The sequence below is a fragment of the Stegodyphus dumicola genome, chromosome 12 (genome assembly GCF_044657685.1).
Source record: "Stegodyphus dumicola isolate Sdum_Otavi_A_Nest chromosome 12, ASM4465768v1".
NCBI lineage: Eukaryota > Metazoa > Arthropoda > Arachnida > Araneae > Eresidae > Stegodyphus > Stegodyphus dumicola.
This window is the reverse complement of record NC_140779.1, coordinates 54,743,150-54,764,021: the sequence shown is the minus strand read 5'-3', so window position 1 is coordinate 54,764,021 and position 20,872 is coordinate 54,743,150. Positions and strand designations below refer to the sequence as shown.

The window sequence follows — 20,872 nt, the reverse complement described above, 5'->3', positions numbered from 1 at the left end:
TTTGTGTGGCCACCACGCGCCGCAATAAGTGCTGCTACACGACGTGGCATGGAATCAAACAAAGTTTGAATGTCTGACTGAGGAAGAGCATTCCATATCGTTTGTACGCGTACCCAAAGTTCGTCTGCAGACGCAACAGGACGAGGATCACGAGCAAGACGCCGACCAATGACATCCCACACATGTTCAATTGGCGACATATCCGGGGAACACGCAGGCCAAGGAAGAAGCTGTACCTGCTGCGCTGCAAAGAAGGATTTAACAATCCGAGCAGTATGAGGGCGGGCATTGTCCTGTTGAAATACAGTGCCTGGCAAGCTTTGAAGGAAGGGAACAGCTTCGGGCTGTAGAACTTCACGGATATACCGGTTGCTGTTCAGATTGCCCACAATTCGTAGCAATTGAGATCGTCTATGATATGCTATGGCGCCCCAGACCATAACTCCGGGTGTTCGTCCACTGTGGCGTTCGATAATGCACTCCGGAAGGTGGCGTTCACCGGCATAGCGTCTGACACGAATGCGGCCATCATGGTACCACAAATTAAAGCGGGATTCGTCAGAAAACACGACATGCTGCCAATCAGCACGCCAGTCTCTATGCTGATTGGCCCATTGTAGCCGCAGGCGGCGATGGTCGTGCGTTAGGGGGATCCTGTATAAAGGAGTCCGTGCGCGCAGTCCACACTGCAGCAGACGTCTACGAATTGATGAAGCACACAATGAAACACCTGTAGCTATTGACCACAGTGCTGCCAATTGTCTAGAGGAAGCTGTACGGTCCGTCCGCGCCATGCGGACCAGGTGTCTATCATCGCGAGCTGACGTCACATTTCGGGGTCCACTCCTGGATTTCCGAGTTGTCCGACACTCGTCCGTCCACTGCTTCCAAACGCGCATCACTGTGCTGCTGTTACGCTGCACACGAGAGGCTACTGCACGATACGACAATCCAGCTTCACGAAGGCCGATAATTCTCCCTCGTTCAAACTCTGTAAGTTGTTCAAATCTTGCTCTCTTTTGTCGACGAGGCATAAGTACAGATTGAGTTAACGTTTACCACTAGCAGATAACCACCGATAACCATACACGCCTCGCTACAGCCGTCTATTTATTCGGATCCATCAGCCGTTCAGAGGGCGCTGCTCAGCATATGCATGCGCTACGGATTTGCAATTCTAATCATTTGCATATCATGCGCTACTTCCTGAAAATTTCAGCTCACTCGCGTAAGTCCTTCATGGTGTTGCAATTTTCACAAATGTGAGTGTAATAATCTCATACTTAAGCAAAATTTTCGACCGGTATTTTTGCCGAAAATATTTGACGAAAGAATCACCATCCTTATGAGTCATCTATTTTTAGTCAAGGTCACCATTTATCAGAGCATTACATCAATCAGATGTTTATATTTGTGTTGGGAAGGAAGGGAAAACAGGTGTTGCGCTGACGCAACATCAGCAGGAAATGGGTAATCTCCTTTTTTAGTCATTCCTTTCGATGTTCTGGTTCATTTTTTTTATGAAGAAACAGATGATGATAATAATAACGACCAGAATGGGAAACTGATATTGTTGTTCTCCCAGAAATAGCAGAAGCTAGTAATGAAGAAAGGAAATGACAGTGTTTTAAATAATGATATTTTACCAAATGATACTGCTGAAAGTTGAAATTCAGGTAAGAAGTAAAGTTCAGCCTTCTAAAGCAGTGGTAGTCATACGAAAAATTTGAAAAGCAGAAAACTGAAAATTTAAAATGGATAAAAAAGGAATCGTCAGTTATGTCTCAGGAAGAAAATGAAGAGATAGAAAAGAAACTATAAAAGAGAAAATACAAGGTAAAACTAGTGGAGAGATTTTCGATTTTCTTTTTGGTTTAGACATTTACTCTCTTCTCGTTGAACAGACAAATATATACGCTCAGCAAAAAAAAAAAAAAAAATCGCCCAGAATTTGTTGCATCTGAAGCATATATGAGAAGGTTTATTGGAATATTATTGCTTACGGGATATTATTCTTTACCTCAAGAAGAAACGTATTAGTCTCTTGATAAGGACATTTCTATTCCTATAGTATGAGAATCGATGTCATGTTTGCAGTTCAGGAATATGAAGTAGAATTTGCATTTAGCTGACAATAGTCAAATTTACAATACTGATAAATTATATAAGGTGAGACTGTATCTAAACTTACTAAATAAGAAATTCCAACAATTTGGTATGTTTTCCCTCAATCTGAGTATTGACAAGCAAATAATTCTTTATCGAGGCTAAAATTCAGCAAAGATGTTTTTAAAAGGGAAACCTATAAGATTTGGATACAAAGCATGGACTCTGGCGTCATTTGATGCACATGTGTTTCATTTCCATATTTATTTAGGTAAGTCGGCAGTTCCAAAATTACCACAATATGAAGAATTTGGGCTTGGAGGAAGTAAGTGTGGTGATAAATTTGCTCAGTGTTGTTGAAACTCTTGCCAATCATGCTATTCGTTTTGATAACTTTTTTACATCATTTCAGCTTCTTTGTCATCTAAAAAATAAAGGTTTCAGTGCTACAGAAACAATTCAGGAAAACCACATGCAAATGTGCGCACTAGAAACTGTGAAATGTGTCCGTAAGAAAGATAAGGGTTATTATGATTTCCAGTATGAAGAGAAAAACAAAATTTTTGTCCGATGGAACGACAATTTGGTTGTAACTGTTGGTTCAACATTTGGAAACATTCAGCCCATAAAAAATGTTTCCCGTTATTCTAATATGCATAGGAAAAGGTTTTTATATCTCAGCCTCATCCTATTGAACAATACAATGTCAAAATGGGTGGGTCGATTTATGTGACGATTTAGTAATCAATCACAGAATAAGAGTTTGTGGCAAAAACTGGTGGTGGCGAATATTTACTAATTACATTGATGTAGCCTTGATAAATGCATAGAAAATATCATGACTTTCTACTTCTGCAAATAAAAAGTCTTTTAAAATTTCAGATGTGATACTGCATTATTCCTTTTGCAAACTCTTAAGAATTAGCCAGAAATAGATCAGCAACAGGAAGACCTAGTAAATTCAGCATTCAAAAATCATTGCATGGAGATGGTAGGCATTTTATCACAAAGTCCAATGATAACAAAAGACTTAAAGTAAAAAAAGAAAAGAGTGCCATAGCCAGACTGTTTATAGATGCAAAGTATGTAATGTAGCTTTACATCATGATTGTAGTGAAGCTTTTTCGTGCTTGAATCTTTCAATTGAAATAATCTGTATTTGTAAGAGGAATATAATGTATATTTTAATATTAAATTTACTACAAGTAAAGTGATTTGTAGATTTATAAAACGTTATACAGCTAAAATGTAACCCAGTGCTCCACTCAAAGGAAACATCATACGAGTACAATCCTACTCGCTAAGTATCCGTAGTTTTATTCCACTGACATTGCACGAACGCAACCCTTGCTTTTTCCACAGGTAAGAGCATTTTTTTTTTTATTTCCACTGTAAATTTATGTTATAAATGCTTAATTTAATATTTGTTATTATTTTCACGAGAAAAGAATCATTCCTTGTAGTTTTGGTGGTTAATGGGTTAACATAATTAATAAACCCTTCTATATTTTTTATGTTAGAAATGTCTACTGAAGGTTTTCCATTTTTCATATTGCATTATGTTAGGCTATTAGAACATTCAACATTGCAATTTGGCAAATTGCTGTTTCTCAAATGTACTGTCATTTCTCATGATATAATTAATGTCTACCTCCATTCAATAATTATTCTGAATTTAAGCATTATTGATTAAATTAAAATTGTTTTAAACATTATGTGTTATATATCGTGGCATGAAATGATCATTTACACTTTATTTACAGATCATTTACAGATTGTTTTAAAATTTTTTTTTAAAAAAAGTTTACTAATGAGAAGTACGTTATAAGCTTTTTAGAGGTGTCTTCATTTTGGTTTTCCTTGGTACTTTTTCTTATATTACACATTGGGGTTTTATTTTATGGACAAATTTTGGTGTGTGTGTGTTTACATTTGTTATGGTTCATCATGCATATTTAATATTTCGGATGCTTTTGCTTAATTTATTTCTCACATATTATGATTGGCTGAGATTTTAATTTTCAATACGTAACGTACAGACATATGAAATATTTCTTTCTCTTATTTTCCAATTCAAATACAACACAGCAAACTGAGGGAATAATTTTATGTTAAAATTTATACATATAATGTGCAATGAATCTAAAAAGTGATTCTTCATGAGTAACCTGTAATATTGTGCAGCTTTGCTAGGAGGACACGAGAGTTGTTTTGGCCTGCTTTTAACAGAAAACGTAAAATTGTGCAATGCAAATAGAAAGAATGAAACAAATAATCTCTAGTGTGTTAAAAAGACTTTAAGAATCATTGATCTAAAAGCATGGGTTTCCCAACAGCATTGATGGAATGGAAGTCAGTGATGATCAAGGGATCAAATTGGGAGTCGAAAGCCATAAATATACATGAACAATTGATCGGCATAATCAAGATTAAAATTACAAAAAACGTATTAATAAAATTGATCGTTGTTCATTGATATAAAACTGTATCATAGAAAGTCTTATTCAAAATACGTGAGTTCGTTAAGTTTTGGAATTAGTTAAAGGTCATGTGAGAAAATTATTCCAAAATAAAAATTATTGACTTCCCTCTTTTTACCTAGTGAAAGCAAGCCTAAGTTAAGTCAGAGGCAGGTAATAGTTTTGGCTCAAGGCTTACATTGTGGAAGCAGAGGATGCCAGAGGGCCACACCTTTTTAAAATGATTGCATTTATTACTTTGCATCTCAGATAAGGTACAAAATTGTACCATAAAAATCAATAAATCTACATTAAATATAATAGTGGCAATTTTATTCAATTTACTTATTGTGCTAATTTTATATCATCTATAGCTGCAAGCACGTTTAATTTTAGAATCAGTTTAATAAGACAGATGTACCCTATCCTATCACACTTTTCTAAAATTATTTTTAAATCAGGCGCGAGATTACTTGTTGAAATTCTCATCACACCCCGCAAGTTAATACAGTCAAAAGTCGTTATATCGGACACCCATAATACGGAATGATCTATAATCCGGACCTCAAAGCTACAAACTTTCTGTGCATGCGTCGCGTTGATGCATGTGCGTAAGACTTTTACGACTGCGAATATGCATGTGCGCATGCACAAAATACGTTTACGAATGCACGTTTCATGTATAACGGACGGTATAAGGTAAGAATTATTTAATTCAGTTAATGTTGCAAATTGTGTTGTTCCTTAATCTTCAAATTGGATCTGGCTTATTATTTTTTGCAGACTGTTAGAGCAATTTTATAAAAGTAAGCTTGAACTTTCGATTATGTCAAATATAAATTTCCGATATATATATCCAATATATATATATCGGAAATTTATATTTGACCGATATATATTTCCGATTACCGATATATATTTCCAATATTTCCGATATATATTTACTAATATGTAAAGGATCTACATATTAGACTGTAGTATTTCATCTCGATGTACTCTGTCTTTGATATGATTTAAATCAAATTCCTCGTCATTATAATTCGCTTCCGATATCAAAGAAAGTGACACAGATGTTATTGAAAACGAAAAAATTTCGACTGACGAATTAGTCGGTATTCTCGACACAGCAATTATAGGACTTGAACAGCGGAACTTTGTAACTGAACAAGAAATTATGTCTGTTTATAGAATTAAAGAGAAAGTATTATCAGATAAAAAACGAAGCAACTTAAACAACTTGCATTGAAAGAAATGTTTAATAAAGTAAACAAATAAATATTAAGCTTTTTTTTTTTTTTTTTTTTGTAAATTGTAGTATTTCATCTCGATGTACTCCATCTTTGATATGATTTAAATCAAATTCCTCATCATTATAATTCGCTTCCGACAGCGAAGAACGTGACCCAGAGGTTATTGAAAACGAAAAAATTTCGATTGATAAATTAGTCAGTATTCTCAACACAGCAATTGTAGGACTTGAACAGCGGAACTGTGTAACTAAACAAGGAATTATATCTGTTTAATAGAATTAAAGAGAAAGTATTATCATATGAAACGAAACAACTTGCATTGAAAGAAATGTTTAATAAAGTAAACAAATAAATATTAAGCTTTTTCTTTTTGTAAATTTTGATATCCTTTAGATCATAATTGTTCTTTATTTCATAAATTACGGTTTCATAATTTTGATTTTGTAATTTCTGCATGCCATCTTACCAGATTTAAACTGATGATCTATAATCCTGAATCGCCGAAGTCCCGACGAGTCCGGATTAACGACTTCTGACTGTATCATCTAATTTGCATCTATATTTACTATACTTGATCTTTGTGCAAGAAAAACTTATATATGTTGAACAAAATATAGAGAATATTTTTCCAGCAAATTTTTTCATACGTGGAAAATTTTCAGAAAAATTTGTAAAAGTCAATGTCATAGCATTAACATTTCGCCCACCAGCGGCCGAGCGGTAAAGTCGCTGAACACTGGTAGTTTGGTCCGAGGTTCGAATCCCGCGAACGGGCTGGCTGCATGGGCGTTTTCGTGGTTTTCCCCATGTGTAACGTGTATACGAGCCACTTTCCCTTAGAAAGTCCTCCACGAAAGGCATCCCTCCCCTTAGGCAGATAGCCCTCGTGTGCTTTGCCATAATTAAATAAATACACCAACACCAGCATTAACATTTCCTTTACCGTGATCTAACTCCAAGTCAATTAGTTCAAGCTGCAGCTCCTCAGGTGCTGTATCAATATCAGCAGTAAGCAAACTGAAGTTAGGCTCAGTTTTTTTTTTTTTTTTTTTTGAAATCTTCTTGGGATTTTGTCCTTCAAACTCTACAGATTATCCCTAAATCTTAGCAGAAACACTTTCAGATACTTTCTGTTTTCCCAATAAAGGGAAATAACAAAAATTGCTTTCACTTGCTTGCCTTGCCACCAGACCTAGTTTTCTTTGAATGATTTTACCTGCTTCCACCTTTCATGTGCAAACAATCCCTTTTCTTGTAATGTTTCATTCAATTTCTCAAATATATCAGCTGTAACATAATTTCATATCTCCATTCCTCACATCTTATTTTTGCTACAAAATCATGAGATGTTTCTTTCGTGTCCAAAAATAAGAGGATTTCATTCTGCAATTCCTAGACTCTTTTTATCATTTTGCCCTGACTCAATGACCTCACACTGTTGTGGTAAATTGCATCATTTTGCTGTGCTTCAGCATTTGAACTGTTGATCTTGAAGTGCCCTTGCTCTGATTGTATTCACCACACTAACAGTAGAATCTACCACATAGTACAGTGCAATTTTACAAAGGCTCTCCTTATGCAAAATGCAATGAAACACAAGATATCACTGTTTTGTGTTGTGCTTGGAACTTGTTATTTAAAAGCTTAATCATACCATTATTTTTTTCTAGTGAAAGATCTGGGTCCCATCTTTTGTAATGCTTGTCATTTTGTGGTTCTGTAGTTCATTGATTCTAGACCAAGTAATTCCTCTGAAATAATGAAATTTTCATTAATTCTACAAGTAAAGATGAGTAATTGTGCAGTGTCTTCATTATCTGTACTCTCCATTCAGTGCCAAAAAAACCAAACAAACTTTTTGCTCGCAGTATTCAGCTGTTCTGCAATCCGCAGCACTATAGTTCTTCTTGACAATGAAATGTTTCAAATTTATTTCTTTTCTCACATATTTCTTTTAAATTTCTCACATCAGGACACAATCCACTTGCACACTACCATATACTGCTTGATAAACTCGCCATCTGAAAAATGCTTGTGTTTAGCAAGGTTGTAGATTACCATGAAACTTGCTTCGATAACACTACTTTGAAGTGTTGGTTGCCTTGTAAATAATGTTTTTTGCTTCTTCAACCTTTTTAAACACTGCACAGCTTTTATTTTGCATTCATCTTGAGAAAGTTTGCAAGCAAATGCACTGTGTTTTGTTTCTTGTTGTTTTAGATTACAGATCTCGTTTCATGACATAGTAAAAAGCTGCTTTATTCCCTGTATTACCAAAGAAATATTTTGTTTATGCATTCTTTATTAAATACATAACATTTATCCTGAATTTTACATTTTCTCAGAGTGTGCATTGTTTCACTAAAGTTAGAAATTTATATATTTACTGTTACAAAGATTAAACTGAAATTAACCAGATCAACCGGAGAAGCGCTGCACATATGTATTTAACAGATATATTAAAACTTCCACTCTTCCCCTTTCGAAATAGAAGTGGAAAACTGTAATCACATGAACACAGAAAAATGGATGTTTTGTTTTCAGACAATGTTTTATGATTCAGATGTGAGGAGTGAAGTAACATTTGCATATTATTCTGATTGGCCAATTTTAACTTACTATATTGTTAAATATGGCAACATATATTCAACGAAAAACTGATCACTGACTGCGTTCGCCAGAAATTTTTCTTTCGCTTTGCACATGTTGTCAGCATGTTAACTGGTACCCACTTTTTTGTTTTTCTTTATTTATTCTTGTTATAAAGGTTTCGTTTGTGCATGTGTGTTGACATGGCCATCCGATTGGAAAACGTGTGATGAATCTTCAGTCGCACACAGGAGAGAACTCTCATTTCAAAGCGGATTTTTCTGACTGTATTGGCGGGGCTGCTATTTGCCCACCCCTGAGTTCAGTAATTTGTAAGACATTTTCTCCTTCCTTACCATTTGCCTTTGTAGTGTAAATAGAAGTGCATTGAGCTAGCAATCAGGATGTCCGGAATTCGTATCCTGGCAAGGGCATTGCACATTACTCACGTTTCTTACTTCGACAAGTGCAATGACTAAAAATTTACAACGGAAAACAAGAAACAGGTTGAATGATTTTTAATGCAATGATTTAAGAATTCAATTGAGCAATTTTATGCCAAATTAAAAAAAAAATACACCAAACACAGTCATAACATTAATTAAAATACAAGTTTCGTGCAGTTAGAAATCTGATTTTGTATCTGTAAACTTATATTAGTAAAATTAATAAATACAGAAAATAATAAAACATAAATTTACGATTTTTTTTCAAAACTTCTGTTTATATTGTTAGTCTAATTTGAATCTTTAAGTTACGTGCAATTATTTTTATTATGATTATGTTGTGTGCTGTATATTATAGAGAAAAATGTAAGGGGGTCGATGAAGAGAATTATTCTTTTAAAAGATGTCAGTGAAAGAAAACATTTGGGAATCCCTGATCTAAAATCTAATATATTTTGATATTTTAATTTATAAAAGGAAAAAAATGGTCTTTAAAAACGTATAATGTAAAAAGATGTCTATGATGTATGAATATGTTTAGTTGTTAGTTTAATTTACATGCGCATAACTAGAAATGGTTAAAGTGGCATATTTAATATTATTTATGAATTTGAAAAGCTTATAAATAAACAATAGTATGAATAATATAATTTTCAATTTTTATTTCTTCTCATAAATTTCAGCTAATTTACATTTTCTGGAATTTCAAAAAATGCTAATCTTTTTTTCAAAATTGTATAATATGACCATTTTAAAAACCTACATAACAGTTATTACAAATGAAATTGTCACTGTGCCTTCTTTGAATTGGTAAAATATATTATTTACATTCTGGCATTTTAATACATAAATATTCGGAAGTCCGCGTATGGCAATTTGTTTTTTAAACAATAGTTTTGACAGTTATGGATATAAAGCATTAAAAGTGTTTCATATTAAAATATGTAACTAAATTTTGAAAGATTTGTCACCATAAACAGTTTTCATTTGCTCATAAGATTTAGCAATTCGTGTTTGCCATCTAATAATGTCTTTATGTCAATGTGAAAATTCTTAATGTCTGATTAAATGTCATGTAGCGGTACTTTGTTTTCTTCACATTATTTAATCTAGACTTTCAGTATCTAGTAAAATAGTTTATATAAGAGAAATAAAAGTTAAAGAATTAAGAAAAATTTTAAATATATATAAAAGTATGAGGAGTATGGTCCATGAAGAGATAATTTGATTGTATGTTTATCATCGCAATTTAACATTGCAGTTTTGAAGAAGTATTTAGAATACAATATGACTAATTTAAAACAGTAATGTTCATTTGCTTTGAGCTTCTGATGTCCTACACTGGTTAAATGGATTAGACTATTAAACTCTGATAGTTTCCCATAGGTTTTGTTTTTTATCATTGAATAAGCATGGAAGTTTGATGAATTTTCTGACATATAATGTAAATACAGCCAGTTATTTTTGAAAACGACCTCCAAGAAAGATTACTTAATCAACCATAATAAATAATCTACTTTGAAGTTCTGATATAGCTACATGTATTAAAAGTGTGAGCTTTCTTTTATGTCTTTTTATCCCATCATTTAAAATTTAGAAATTTTCAAAGTATTCCTTTAAAAAAAAATTGGGAGGGGGTGATTAGCAGTCTTAAATTTTACAAAATCAAAATTAAAACTGCTAATTTTTAGACAAAATTGCCAGAAATAATGCATATCCCTAGTCTCTTATTTAAAAGTAACTAATAATTACCGTATTTGCTAGCGTATAAGACATACTTTTTTTCTTTGAAAATAGGTCTGAAAAACGGGGTGCGTCTTACAAGTCTATACTCAGTTTATTCGGATTTAGCGTTTCGCAAGTTTGTGAATAGGTCAAAGCTTCATGGGATGCTTCGAAAACAGAGACAGTGGTTAAATCATTTAAGAAGTGTGGCATTAGTAATGCACTAGATTGTTCAAAGGACAATTTGTTGTATGAGGACTCAGATGCTGATTTATACGAGGTTTAAAATGACTCTTCACTTAGCTCTGGAGATGAGTGTCTGGGTTTTGAAGAAAATTAAAAAGTGTTCCTTTCCATATATATTGGATATCTGCAGAAAGTATTACTTCGTATCTGTATTACTTCATATTTAAAGTAATGTAAATTCATTATAATGATCAGTAATAAAGTTTTATATTTCAAAAATGTGTATAAAAAGGGGGTGCGTCTTATACGCCGGCAAATACAGTAAATATTCTCAAGTAACTATTTTAAAATTAATGTATTATCTTTCATTATAATTATAGTAGAGTTAAAAATTCAGATTGATTCTGATGTTCAGGGGAACAAATATCCTGGATAGATCAATTTTAAAATATCTGAATAAAAAGAGCACAGAATTCTGAACTATTATCTCATATTCTCTGATATTATACATATAAATAAATAATCTGATGAGCAATATATCTTAAAAAATATTTCTATATGTGGAATCAAATCCATTAAAGAAAATACAGTACAGTCAAAAGTCGTTAATTCGGACACCCATAATCCGGACCTCAAAGCTACAAACTTTCTGCGCATGCGTCGCGTTGACGCATGCGCGTAAGACCTTTACCGCTGCTAATTTGCGCGTGCGCAAAATACGTTTACGAATGCGCGTTTAACGTATAACGGACGGGATAAGCTAAGCTAAAATTATCTAATTATCTATTTCAGTTAATGTTGCAGATTGCGTTGTTCCTTAATCTTCGAATTGGATCCGGATTATTATTTTTTGCAGACTGTTAGAGCAATTTTATAAAAGTAAGCTTGAACTTTCGATTATGTCAAATAGAATTTCCGATATATATTTACTAATATGTAAAGGATATACAAAGCGAAAGTATCTTTCGGAGTCCATTAAACAAAAAGTGGAATTGCTGCAAAAAATGGATAAAGTTTATCTAAACTTTAACGTGTGTTTATCTAAATTTTGTTTATCTTTAACGCTGCGGGGGCGAGCATTGAATTGGAAGTTGATCTGTCAACACTATCCTTATCTTAAGGGCAGATGTTTTTATTTTATTTGGCTTATAATTGTTTACTCAATGTAGTATTTCATCTCGTCTTTGATATAATTTAAATCAAATGCCTCGTCATTATAATTCGCTTCCGATAGCGAAGAAAGTGACAGAGGTTATTGAAAACGAAAAAATTTCGTTTGACAAATTAGTCTGTATTCTCGACACAGCAATTATATCACTTGAACAGCGGAACTTTGTAACTGAACAAGAAATTATGTCTGTTTAATAGAATTAAAGAGAATGTATTATAACATAAAAAACGAAGCAACTTAAACAACTTACATTGAAAGAAATGTTTAATAAAGTAAACAAATAAATATTAAGCTTTTTTTTTTTTTGTAAATTTTGATACCCTTTAAATCATAATTGTTCTTTATTTCGTAAATTACGGTTTCATATTTTTAATTTTATAATTTCTGCATGCCATTTTACCAGATTTAAACTGATGATCTATAATCCGGAAAAATCGATAATCCGGAATCGCCGAAGTCCCGACGAGTCCGGATTAACGACTTTTGACTGTAGTATAAAATAAGAAAATATATTTCATATATGAAAAATGTTAATTTAGAATTTGAGGCATAAATACTTAACAATTAACTGTTTTGCAATTAAAGTCATTTTAATATATATTTTTGAACAAAAGCTTATGCTAATTTTTTTAATTCTTGAATTTTTTTTCCAAAATTAGTTACTTTGGAGAGATGTTTAAAGTCAAGGTAGTAATAAATATGTCATTGTTTCTTTTCAGTGTTTAGTGTGTATGTATAGAAAAGCACACAAATATATAGAAAACATTTTAACTTGTCTATGCTTCTTATTAAACATAACAGTGCAAATTATACATAAAAATACCTCATTAATTTTGATATTTACAAAACAGAGCTTGACAGTTCAAGCGAGGGAGATTCGGTAGTGTATATAATATGAAGAACGTTGATCCACAACAATATCAAAAAATAGTTGAGTATAATTACTAAAATTTGTAAATGCTTGTATATTTATAGTATATATAATCTTAATGAAATTTATATACATTATATACAATATGTTTCAAAATATGTTGAAATGTAAAAACGTCATGATGATATCAAACATTTGAAGCTGGCATACTCTCCAAAATTTTGTCATTCTTTAAAACTATCTGAAAAAAATATTGAAAACTTTACATTTAAATACATATATATAAGCACAAAAAATGTACACTATTTTAATAAAAAGATAATGTATATTTTCATGTAGCATATATAATAAGAATTTTAGCACACTTAAGTACAGTACAAAGTCTGAGATCCAGAATTATCATGACTTAGGAGGTTGGAGCTCAGAAATTTCTGGATTTTAGATCATGAGTTTAAATCTAATAAGACATGGCAACATCGGAGCGTCGCTTATTGTTTAGATCGGAACAAAGAATGTTAACCCCCATTAGCACCACAGCCAGTGTGGCCACACCAGACAGAAGAATTTAAAAGAGCACCAAACAGCACATTTTTAGAATTTAGGGTCATACCAATCAGAAGAATTCAGTATCCACAAAAATTGTACTGGGCAACAAAATGCATAATGCCAGTTCTGCAATACAATATGTTAGTAAAGCAACTATTTTGATGGCTGCAACATTTTTAAAATATTAATAAGACACAGGAATGCTGATAGTTCCTTGACAAATGCACAGACAAGTTTTTCACTTGAAATTTAAAAACATTTTTTTGGAAGGAACATTGTAGTTGAAAATATGCTGCACTAAATCTTTAATGAATTGCAGGTGAACAGGTGAGAGCAGATCTGGACTGCAAAACATTTGTTGCAAGATTGAAAATTTCTCCTCAGCCATATTGTGATTGGTCATTACTAACTAAATGCCAATCACTTTCAGCATCTATAAATGAATCATTCTTTTACGATTGTTTTTTATGAACCTATGTATCATATAAATATTTTATGTCCTTGTATTTATTTAAACAATCATAATTAATAGGCCAAACTGTATATGATCAATATCAAATTCAAAGACTAAAATGAGCCAAAATTAAAAACTTAAAAAGTTTAGAGAGACAGCAAAAATAAACTTTAATTTTTATGGAAACATAGGCTTATTTCAACAAATACAGTCATAAAAAGGAGCAAAAACAATTTATTATTTTCTTCCAGACCTTTAATATCTCTTCTCTGTTACTACTATCTTGTCTGTTTCGAAGGGAATATTGCTCACAGTAATTACTTTCAGAATTGACCCAAGGTGATCCTTGTTAATTTTTTATCTGACAAGAGCCATATTTCCTTTCATAAGTGTAAGCAAATCTTTGTGCATTTTTAATCTTCCAGCATGCGCATATGCACAAAATTTACGACAAATTTGGTTTTTAACACGCATTTTTCGCATATCGAAGCTGAGACGTCTGAAAGTCATTTCTATTCCTCCTTTCTACCCTTCCTCGCATTATGGAATGTGTCAACAAGAAGTCATTTGACTTTTTTTTTTAACTGGCCTTGTATGCTACATGGCAGCTTTTTCATAAAATTTACAACACGTGCGTGGTTGTGTTTTAAAATTTGAAAAATATTTTTTCTCGAATATTTTGTGTTATTAATTGCTGTGTATTATTTTAATTTGAATACATATGGCTTTGTAAATTTTATATTGGTTTTCATGGCAAAAAATTATGTGCAACCAGCTGATTTTGCTCAGATTCTTCAAGAATTATCTGATGAAGAAAAGAAAGACAAGGAAACATTTGGATGGGAAGAACAATAGCAATTTCCATTCCTTATTTTCTATTTCTATTTTTTTAGAAATAAATTAAAACATTAAAGTTAGTTTAAAGTGCGTTTTTGTAACCAGTAAGAAGTAAATTTTCTTTCAGAAGTAATGCTAAACTTACTTTTTTTCCTACCAAGGTGTTTTCCTTTTTTATTGTCTATACTTGTCTTTGATAAATATTAAAAATTAGCTTTTATTTTAAAATATAATTATTAAATAATAAATTTAAAATTTTCTATAATGAAATACATCATTACATTTCGATCTCACTAACAAAAGAACTTAAAAATAATTTACTTATATTTGAATGTGATATCATTTGTATTTTGCAATAATAAGATTACTATTTTATTTCTTAACAAATTTATTATCAATATTCACTCATTTCTGTCGTTTTTCGTGCCAAAAACGGTAAAATAACTAATGTCATAAAAAATACAACGCACGCATGCTGGAAGGTTTAGGTAAATTATATATAAATTTCAGGCATTCCAACCTCAGTGAATTTTTCCTTCAAATTTGAATTCCAGTGAATCTCAATTACCTCCATTTCATATAGGTCCTGATTCTATATTTGTTGAGAAAATTGAAGAAAAAAAATTTTTTTTTAAAAAGTCTTTCAAAGGAATAAAATTTGCAAATCTTATCTCAAATTCATTATTTCTAAGATTTAGAGTATTTTCTGTATATTTTTTACATGATGCAGTTTCACCTAAACTTGATTTGTTTATATTGCATGTCGGAAAGTGTGTCAAATCATTATTCTTTCCCAATTTGAATGTTTTAACTCTGTCACACATCTTCATAATGATCTGATCTTTTCCTTACAGTTAGAAATTCGAATTGTTTAAGTGTTTTACGATATCAATCATGAAAGATAAATCTTGTAGTCATGTTGGATTAGAAAACAAACTTCTGACTTGATTTTTAGTTATTAAAAAGTGAAATATGTTTTCTTTTAAATCCCAGAATTGTTTGAAAATTTTAGAGCAGGATAAACAATGTGTCTCGGTACTGTAGGACAGACAGAGAATATTCGCATTCTAATTCATGTAAGAAAGCACAGAACTGTCTCTGATTTAAGATCTTATCTATCTTCAAGATCTCATAAAATTGATAACTTTTTTATACATGGTGACATATTTTCCCATGTTTATATTTTACTGCAAAGTATTTATTGATGTATAAATAAATGCATGTGACGAATGTGAGATCCACCATAAAATTCATTTGGCTTTTTTTGCATTAATGCCACAAAACCTTTGTTTTTTTCCGATCATTGAAGGAGCACCGTCTGTAGCTATAGAAGCTAATTTTGAAAGAGGTAAATTATAATATTGTAAAACTTCAAAAACACAATCAAATATATCTTGTCTTATAGTAGTACCACGCATCAGTACTAGTTCCAATAATTCCTCAAAAAAACATTGAAATTTGTTTATTAATGATCATATTTTATGTTGTTCATAAGAGCATTTAATGTTATATAACTTATGAACTTTAATAACATTATTTACATATCAAACAGATTATTTTACCTTTTCCTTCACAGCAAAAATATTCCAATTTCTACTTTTCTTGAAAATTTCGATATTCATCAGCAATTTTTCATTTAATTTTACTACAGTTTGGCTTGGATAAAGACGTGGGTAATAAATACCAAAAATTAAATATCATTTGCACTTTCTCCTTAGGATAGGACTGCAACTGCAAGCATGAATCGACTGACTACCTAAGGAACCAGTAAAACAGCTATCTAAACGTTGGTTATCCCCTTGAAGCATTTAAGTTAAACAAAGGAAAGAAGAGGTGGACTTAAGTAAAAAAGCTACTTGAGTCACTTCAAAAAAAAAAAAAAAAAATACGATTAAAACAAAAAGTTTTATACAGTAAGATTTATTTAAAATTGATATGATAATTAATGCACTAAAAGATGAAGAAGAATTTATCATATAGTTAAAAGGGGGTTAATAGATTACAGAATTGATCTACAATTTTAAATTACATCCACAGGGGCGTTTTTTTAACGTTTTGTGTGTTACCTTTGTTTATTAAATACAGTCAAAAGTTGTTAATTCGGACACCCATAATCCGAAATGATCTATAATCCGGACCTCAAAGCTACAAACTTTCTGCGCATGCGTTGCGTTGACGCATGTGCATAGGCGTTTATGTGTGTGTGTATAAGACTTTTACGGCTGCGAATGTGCGTGTGCGCATGCGCATAAAACGTTTATGCATGCGCTTTTAATGTATAACGGATGGTATAAGCTAAGCTAAAATTATCTAATTCAGTTAATGTTGCAGATTGCGTTGTTCCTTAATCTTCGAATAGGATCCGGCTTATTATTTTTTACAGACTGTTAGAGCAATTTTATAAAAGTAAGCTTGAACTTTCAATTATATCAAATAGAATTTCCGATATATATTTGCTAATATGTAAAGGATCTAAAGCGAAAGTATGTTTCAAAATCCGAAATCTGTTTATCAATTTCACGCAGCTCGGCGGGGGGAACACCGCGGCGTGCAATGAATTGGAAGCTGATCTGTCAGCACTATCCTTATCTTCAGGGCAGATGTTTTTATTTTATTGGGCTTATAATTCCTTACTAAATGTAGTATTTCATCTTGATGTACTCCGTCTTTTATATGATTTAAAACAAGTTCCTCGTCATTATAATTCGCTTTCGATAGTAAAGAAAGAGACCCAGAGGTTATTGAAAACGAAAAAATTTCTATTGACAAATTAGTCGGTATTCTCGACACAGCAATTATAGGACTTGACAGCGGAACTTTGTAACTAAACAAGAAATTATGTCTGTTTAATAGAATTAAAGAGAAAGTATTATCACATGAAACGAAGCAACTTAAACAACTTACATTGAAAGAAATGTTTAATAAAGTAAACAAATAAATATTAAGCTTTTTCTTTATGTAAATTTTTATACCTTTTAGATCATAATTGTTCTTTATTTCATAAATTAGGGCTTCATATTTTTAATTTTGTAATTTCTGCATGCCATCTTACCAGATTTAAACTGATGATCTACAATCCTGAAAAATCGATAATTCGGAATCGCTGAAGTCCCGACGAGTCCGGATTAATGACTTTTGACTGTATCATGTTCTCTGCACTTGAACCAGAAAATTCAGTTCAATAGCAATGTCGCAAAATAATTTTAAAATGAGCATATTTTTAGAATTTCTGATACAGAGACTCATGCACTGGAGATAAAAAGGTGCCCCCGTAGAGTGTTGCCATTGCTCGCTTTTAAATCGTTGAGTTTGTTACTCAAAAACTCGTTAAAGTTTTACAAAATATGAAATCGATAATAAAACTAATTTCAAATTTGGTCTTCCACATGCCCATATTCGTAGGAGGATTACATCATTCAAAATCCAATGGCTCTATTTACCATTGTTTTATCACAATGAAAGAAATAGACATACAATTATGCAGATTTTTCATTATTTAATTTCTTTAAATATAATGCAAGACTCTAACATTTGATGGCAACAGTTTGAAAAGTGAAACGGACATTTATAGTGATTCAACGCAAAATCGCAAAACGAAAACAATAGTCCTTCATGGACAAAGCCCCTTTTTGGACTAAAAAATAACTTTGTAATTTATATTTTAATTTTATAATAGTTATTTTAATTTCGAAACTCTTTTCTATCAATTCTTGTTTCCACTTACAGCTCCCAGAATGAGTTTATAGAATCGCGCTGAATGCAAATGTGTTAGAAGAAGTATTTAAGGATAATGATTCAACACCAAAATCGCGAAATGAAAACAATAGTCCTTCAGGGACAAAGCCCCTTTGGACTAAAAAGACTGGCATGTCATTTAACGACTCCTAAAACTAATAAGCCGTGTGCTGAAATGATGGAATAAAGCACTAATAGAAATGAGCGCAGGCATTCTGAATGACAGAGGGCATAACGGAAGACTTCGTTGTCAAAGGGAAAGGCCAGGCCACATATATATTCATTGTAGGCCACGAGTTTGACACCCTTGCTGTACATAAAAAAAAAAAAAAAAAAAAAAAAAAAAAAAACTCTACTGGCAAAACAATACAGGCTCAAGAAGAAATTTGAAGAAACTACTTGAAAACTTACTACATGGAGAAAATGCAGAAAAATGAGGCACACATTAATAATGCTAGCCGTGGAACTGATGCAGATTACCTACATAAAGAGGCAGGGCTGAATTGATCTAGAGAAGTCTGATGAAAGAGAGAATCACAGCTGGATGATAAAAAGCTATAGTCTGTAATTTGAAAGACTATAGTCTATTACTTCAAAATAGACACTTCAATACCATTGCCAGCTCCCCTTTCCCATTTGCGATCATAATTTGTGTCATTATCACCACACAATGTTTATTTTCTCTTTTTGAGAATGCACTTTAAGTCAGTCTTCACTGCTTGTTTTCCATAAAGCGAAACACACTGAACGGAAATACGGTGGGTAAAAATAACATCAGGTCAGTCACCTTTTTTTCTGCAGTTCTTGCTTCAATAGTTAATAGTCAAATTGGGTGATAAAAAATAGCTATTTAAAGAAACAAATTGTATGGAAATTGAAGTCAAGATTATGAGCCAAACTGGTATAAAAATAATGAGTTATTATTACTTAGGCAAAGACAACTATGCTTTCTTGATTTTTTTACCTTAAAAAATGCATTTTCCTTTAATTATTTTATAGCTGTATTGTAATTTCGGTAGTTTTAATGCAGGAAATTTTAAGAAACCCTTCATAAATATAGAAATTGAAATTAAAAATATATTTAATGGAGAAGCTTTGAAAATTTTAAAGCTTCATTAAAATATCCATACTTCGCACGAAAGAATTAATTTAATTTAAACTCTAATACATATATTACGTGCAGAGAATGAACTTCATGCTGAATTAATTAAATGTCCAAAAAACACCAAATTATCAGACATTTTTTTAAATGCTGAAGTACAGAAAATCACAAACAATGAATGAGTAGATTTAAAATTATTAGTTACTTTTTTTCATATCTTAAAATATTTATTTAATTTTAGATTATTTTACTCTGCTTCAAAAGTTTCCACATATAGCAAAAAAGGCATATCAAATGAAAAACACTGCCATTAAATATGTATTATGCAAAAACAATTAGACATTACATAGAATAATTAGTAAATAAACTCTAAAGCATAAAGAATTCCTAAATTATTTAGGAAACTTTCTAAGCAATTCTAGCAGAAAAAATTGCATAAAAATAACATATAAATACCTCTTTCATTAAAAACTTTTCTTCTGAATAATTTTGCGATCCATTAGGTGTAATAATACTGCCACACATTTCTTCTGAGAAATTCAAAGGACAAACATAATCTTCAAAAGCAAGTTCATTTTTATTCTTCTTCTTCATTAGAGAAAAATGGCTACGTCTGATAGCCTGTAAAACATCTCCAGTTGAATATATAGACTATATATAATTTATCTCATATCATTTAAAAGGTTTTTCACAGGATGACATAATGTAGCAAATATAGAGTACAGATATAATTACAGGTACAACTTACAAATTAATAGTATGATTAACTATAATAAACTACTAAAGAAAAGTAGAAATACAGGAGCATGTGCATTTAACATTTAATAAATAGATATCTTGTAATTTATATTTAAATTGAATAAATGTAATTGACTACTGTGTTAGCTGTAACCATACTCTTTTGCTTTCCAGAAATCTTGAGAAGCAAAGAAATTACTAGAACTCTTTCGTGATCGATTAAAAGCTTTAAAAAGCCGGAGAGAGACATCTCAGCTCAGTTGCTTAGTTACTGTTAATACAATTTGTTTAGCTTTCTCTTTGAACTCCATTGTATTTTAATGTTTTTAGTAGATTAAAATATAGCTACTGGTTGTATTGCATTCTATTTAACGTATTTACATTCTACTCATTATTAGTGCCTGATATTGTGAACTCTTGTAAGAATATCTCTGAGGAAAATTCCAACGATTTGTTATATTTCTTGTGATAAGAATAAATTGTATTAACTTTTTATCGGACTTGTGCATTCAATCTATTACGAACCTGTACGCACACAACAATATTAATGTTTCTCAAGGCCATTGATATCCTCATGCCTTTTACCCATTGGGTATGGATGAGATATTATCAGATGTCATCTTTACATTCACAATCAATAATCAGAATTATTGATAT

The 20,872-nt window shown here is 31.6% G+C and overlaps 2 protein-coding genes across 6 annotated transcripts in view; one reads left to right on the top strand and one right to left on the bottom strand.

Annotated features, from left to right (window-relative positions):
* The window catches only part of Lac (septate junction protein lachesin), a 60,706-nt gene extending 40,050 nt beyond the window's left edge, over positions 1-20,656 (top strand). The window contains exon 7 of the mRNA XM_085827731.1: positions 20,390-20,656. Within this exon, the coding sequence (XP_085683857.1) occupies positions 20,390-20,430 (41 nt within the window). The 3' untranslated portion in view covers positions 20,431-20,656. The remainder of the gene's footprint in view (positions 1-20,389) is intronic.
* The window catches only part of Liprin-beta (liprin-beta 1), a 165,290-nt gene continuing 157,115 nt past the window's right edge, over positions 12,698-20,872 (bottom strand). For all 5 annotated transcript variants that reach the window (XM_085827729.1, XM_035353097.2, XM_035353098.2 and 2 more), the window contains 2 exons: positions 19,934-20,098; positions 12,698-13,044 (listed from right to left, as the gene is read on the bottom strand). In XM_085827729.1, coding sequence (XP_085683855.1) covers positions 12,991-13,044; positions 19,934-20,098 — 219 coding nt within the window. In that variant the 3' untranslated portion in view covers positions 12,698-12,990. The remainder of the gene's footprint in view (positions 13,045-19,933; positions 20,099-20,872) is intronic.